The following is a 5,122-nucleotide window of genomic DNA, read 5'->3' as shown; positions in this document are numbered from 1 at the left end:
AACAGCAGCTAAGATATGAACTGAGCATTGATGGATGCGAAATCTGCATTTACGGATGGATGCGAAATCTGCATTTACGGATGGTTGCAGCTTAATCTAAGAAAACATCTCAACTGCTTCGTCAGCTGCCAAAAATTGTTGCCTCTTGAGGCTTAAAATTTGCCATAGCTGCCACAGTTGCTTCCAATGCAAGTCCCGCCTCTTCTAGGATATAGGGTTGGCCTTCTGTTTTGCTGCCACAGAGAGAGAGAGAGATATATATATATATTTATATATATATATATATATGTACATATATATACATATACAAACGACTATATATATGTTAAAGAGGTGGCCAACTAGAAACTAGCTTTCACGAAAATTTAAACAAATTAAAACAAATAGAAGGCCGTTCTAAATCTTGTTGAAACAAGCTAGGTTAACTAAAAATTAGAGAAAAGCAAGAGAAATCATAAATATAACGGCAGCTAAGATATGAACTGAGCATTGTTGGATGCGAAATCTGCATTTACGGATGGTTGCAGCTTAATCTAAGAAAACATCTCAACTGCTTAGTCAGCTGCCAAAATTGTTGCCTCTTGAGGCTTAAAATTTGCTGTTTCCTTCTCCATAGCTGCCACAGTTGCTTCTAATGCAAGTCCCGCCTCCTCTAGGATTTAGGGTTGGCCTTCTGTTTTGCTGCTAGTACACGTTGCTTGTGCGCTTCAGCTTCATTCACTAGCTACTTTCTGTGGCAGAGTGACGTTAAAACGGAAGCTGGAAAAACCTGATGCTAATTTTGTGGTACTCTCAAACTTGGAGGGGTTCTCCTATTCGAGTCACTCTAGCAGGCTCAAAATTTTGGAAGAAAAAATGTACTGTGCCATCAGTACTTGGCCTTACTAATAATAGTACGTACAAGCAAAGGAAATAATACGTACGAAAAACTAACTGAACAATTATGGTGAGATTAGTATTTGATAGCGGTTGATTCGTTTCATAGTTATTCCAAGACAAGCAGTACAAGCCTACAAGCAAAGGAAATCCGACCAACATGCACAACTAGCTATTCCAAGAACGAAATTAAACACACGAGAAAACAACCAACAAAGTAGTATCTATCCGCCATTAATGAACAGAAAAGGCAATCCAACAGCTGCAGCCACCGCATGTTCCAATCCTAAGCTTCATAACGATTATATCTCAGAAGAGGAATCAGAAAAGGAATCGGAAGAGGTATCAGAAGAGGAATCGAAAGAGGTATCATCCAATAAGGATGGTTCACCTCTCTCCACTCGTGCCCTGGACATTTCAGCCATTTCTCTCTGTCTTTCCCTGATTTGCTCCACTTCCTCGTAGCTTGGGTACCCATGTTTCAGACGCGCATAACACCGCCTATAGGGACGAGCATAAGAGCGGCCATGAAGGCAGACGTTACCCACAAAACCACAAGTCCTACACATTAGTATATAGCCCTCTCCAACTTTAGTTACGCCCAACGGGACACTTTCCCGGTAGGGACACAGATATTGGTGGTGGCCGTCCATAAGGCAAACTGCACAATGCTCATTCTGAGAATGGCATTTCTTAGACTCACGGTAACGTTTCTTCTTTGCAGTAGGAGTATCATCATCAAGTTGGAGTTTACTCATAGAGCTTTCGACAACTTTTGTTTCTTTCTTCTCATCTGTTTGTTGCACATAAATTAATTAATACTAGATATATTTACTCAGCTAATTAACAGGTCAAATTAAGGGAGCAGGGCACAAATTACTACTCAACAAAATCACCAACCAAAAACAGATACATATTTTCAATATAAGAAGGGAATTCTATCGAAACAAAAAACTAGGCATGTAATTAATTTAAGGGTAATTCTCGCACGATGACGAAAAACAGAAAATTTTTGTTTGATATGTTTCGTCAAACGCATATATTTGGGTTTAACAGCAATTAAGCTGCAACATTTTTGGTTAATATGCAGAATTTACAAACCCTAAAATAGAAACCAAACGCATATATATACACCAAGACAAATCCGGAACTCACCTCGGAGCTCCGCTGGTTGGGCTGGATTCTTCCCCCGCCCGGATTCTGATCGCGCGAGCCAATTGGCCCTGCCTCTGCCTCTGCCTCCGCCTCCGCCTCCGCGCTTGGCGTCGTCTCTGGGTACCCGGATCATGGCTTCGTCTGTTCTAGAGAGACTCAAAGAGATTGCACGAGTTTGGAGATTTCACCTTTTAGGGTTACGCTTTTGACAAAACAATGAAATTACCCTTATACACACCAACTTATTCCACGTCATTTGACCGTCATGCTCTTCGTATGGATAATGTTAAGGGCACCAAAATTTTAAATCAAATTTGAAAAATCAAATGATATGTTACAACGCTTAAATAATAACATAATCATTAACAACCACATCATTTAGTTTAAAAATTTTGGTCTCCCTAACATTATACAAAAATAAAATATCAATTGTTTCTCCATCTACTTAAGTGTGCTTAACGGGTGGGTTAAAAAAAAAAAACAGAAAAACAAAATAATTCGAATGGGACAAACTTGAAAAAAAAAGAACCAAATCGAAATAAAAAAACCGACCTGAACCTGAAAGGATCGGTTACAAACCAAAATATATATTTAAATTATTTAATGTAATATTTAATTTTAAAAACCAAAAAGATTGAGAATATAACCACCTTCACAGCAAGTTAAAGTTTTGTCGTGCCACTTGCCAGTGTTGTTATGAATAACTGTTGACTCTAAAAACTACCAAGCTTACGTGGCGCGCAGACCGAGTAGTTAATAAGCTAACTACGTCATTCAGTTGTGTGCGGGGCATGCCAACTCGACAGCCGAGCTCGGCCGGTGAGTAAAATGAGTTGATGTTGCGTTGAGCGCGCTATTGACTTCCTAATCTTGCGATTGCGGCCGAGGAAGGAACACGTCTCAGCATTCGGGTTCTAGAGCCTGAAGACAAGGCTGCTAGTTCTGCAAAGTTCAATATCAAATTCGGCTTTCAACGTGCCGAATGTAGTAACCTATAACATCTCACTTCGCCAAAAAGGCTAATGAGATGACCTCTGCCAATAAAGATTCGAAAATCCTTCTCGACTGAGACTTGGATAGATAACCAGTCGGCCTTATCGCAATGTTGTTCATCCAGACTGAAGGTGCTTCGCGGTTGGTTGATTCTACGGCAACAGTGCTGTTTATCCAAACTAAAGATGTTCGCCAGTTGCCTTCACAATACTGTTTATCCAAACTGAAGATGTGTCGGCGAAAAATAAAAAAATATCAAGGTTGTTGAGAGGTTTCGCGTAGAGCGGGCACTTGAGCAGGGCAGTTGTGTGTTGAGTTGGAGGAGCTCGAATGATGCACCCCTTTCTTATTTATAGCAGCCAATCTCATCATGACCGAACCAAGACTATACTGGGATTAGGATTCTTTATCCTAATCTAACAAAGTCTCGGCCAATCCTACCTCCACTGGGACCCTAAACCAAGCTCTTTGCCCGACCACATTCACTTCTCAAATCCCGACATCCTTATTCCAATAAGACTCCTTATCATACTAAGACTTGGCCATTTCGCTATTATCTAGATCAATCCTTCTTGCAATAGGACTCGGCCGACCTGACTAGGCAGCCCATAATATTCTTGGAAAAGCTTTGGATTGAACATAACCTTCGCTCGGCCTAATAATATTATTTTGGGCCCAAACATTGCCCCCTTACTTCTGAGGTCTTTGGTCTAACACTCCTTAGTCGAGTTTCAACCTTGAAGAAGTGAAATCAAACCCTAAAGGTATCTTTAAAGGATGACAAAAGGTCTCAAATACTCCACTCATCAGGCACATTTATGAAGCACGATCACATGATCCTAATTTCGTCAGTCACTTTGCCACGTGGCCTCCTCTGGACACGTTTTTCCTCACTTGAAACTGAAATGCCCACGCCATCATTATAACCTTGATTCGCGTGGATTTCAGTCTCGTGCAGATTCTCAAACGTCTCTTCATATTTAAACTTGCCATCGTGCAGTCTCGATTTGCTGGTTTCTCAATCATTTCACCTGGTTTCTTTGAATATTCACCATGATTACCAAATACCCGGTTAGTCTTATCCTCAGTTTGAAACTTTAAATCGTTGAGTCATCCCCCCCCCCAAATTCCTATAAATACTCTCCTCCTTTCATTCAAATTTTTACACTCCCAGAACCCTCAAATCCCTTTGCCATTTCTTCTCAAATATCTTCGCCATTTCCTCTGAAAACCAGAAAAATAATCCTTTAATACCTAAAAAAACTTATCCAATGGCGGCTAACGTTTTCATTCACAAGTTGACCGAGGAGTGCAGCAAGTGTCAAAACATCACCGATTGCAACACGATAAAAACCATTCGATTTGAAGATAAACCAAACATCTCCTATCAAACCCTAGGCCCAATGTTCAAAGACAATGTTCCAGAAGAAATCATCGAAATGCTTAATGAACACTGCTTAAAACCCTTATTCCAAGGGTATGACTGGTCAAAATGGGAATTGGCTAGACTCCAGGGTGTTTGGCCCTCGACTACTGCTGCCTGGGTCACCTGGGTTGCTAGGATGGAATCATATTTTGGTGATGAGTCGAAAGCTCTCGGCATTTTTGATGTCATCAAACTCTCGACCATCGAGATGAACCTAGACCGAGAGCTTGTGATGGCTGCCTTAAGCTTTTGGTGCTCGGCCAATAACACGATGGTTCTTCCCCTCGACCCCTTTGGCCCAACGGTTCTGGATATGATCGCCATACTTGGCACCTCTCCGACCGGTCTTTCGGTCGATACTTCTCTCGCTAGGTACAAATTTAACTCGAACTTGAAAATGGTCTTTGAAGAACGTGTCATCGAAGCTCTGACGAAGGGAGATCACAAGCCGTCAAAAGAGGAAGTGCAAAAATTGTACAAGAACTTTTTCAATTACAACACCCTAATCACCCACTTCGCAAGCTCCGAAGAGGAAAAACTCAAAAAATGATAACATGGAGCCTTCTTATTCTACTAGTACAACAAGTATTTCTTTTATGCCAAGTCGAATAAGTGCTTGGCCGAAAACATGCCTGTCGTTGATGCCCTGACTAGCGGCCACACCTTGGCTCT

General features: G+C 41.2%; 1 protein-coding gene across 1 annotated transcript; it reads right to left on the bottom strand.

Annotated features, from left to right (window-relative positions):
- Positions 1 to 930: 930 nt before the first annotated feature.
- On the bottom strand, positions 931 to 2,246 carry LOC114820477 (uncharacterized). The gene is made up of 2 exons (XM_029091168.2): positions 2,032 to 2,246; positions 931 to 1,669 (listed from the first exon to the last, which is right to left on the bottom strand). The coding sequence occupies exons 1-2, from the start codon at positions 2,162 to 2,164 to the stop codon at positions 1,179 to 1,181; spliced, it is 624 nt and encodes a 207-aa protein (XP_028947001.2). The 5' UTR covers positions 2,165 to 2,246; the 3' UTR covers positions 931 to 1,178.
- Between the last annotated feature and the right edge of the window lie 2,876 nt (positions 2,247 to 5,122).

This window comes from Malus domestica, chromosome 13, assembly GCF_042453785.1.
Source record: "Malus domestica chromosome 13, GDT2T_hap1".
In the NCBI taxonomy this organism is placed as follows: Eukaryota; Viridiplantae; Streptophyta; class Magnoliopsida; order Rosales; family Rosaceae; genus Malus; species Malus domestica.
The sequence above is the reverse complement of the archived record's forward strand: the minus strand, read 5'-3'. Positions and strand labels throughout refer to the sequence as shown.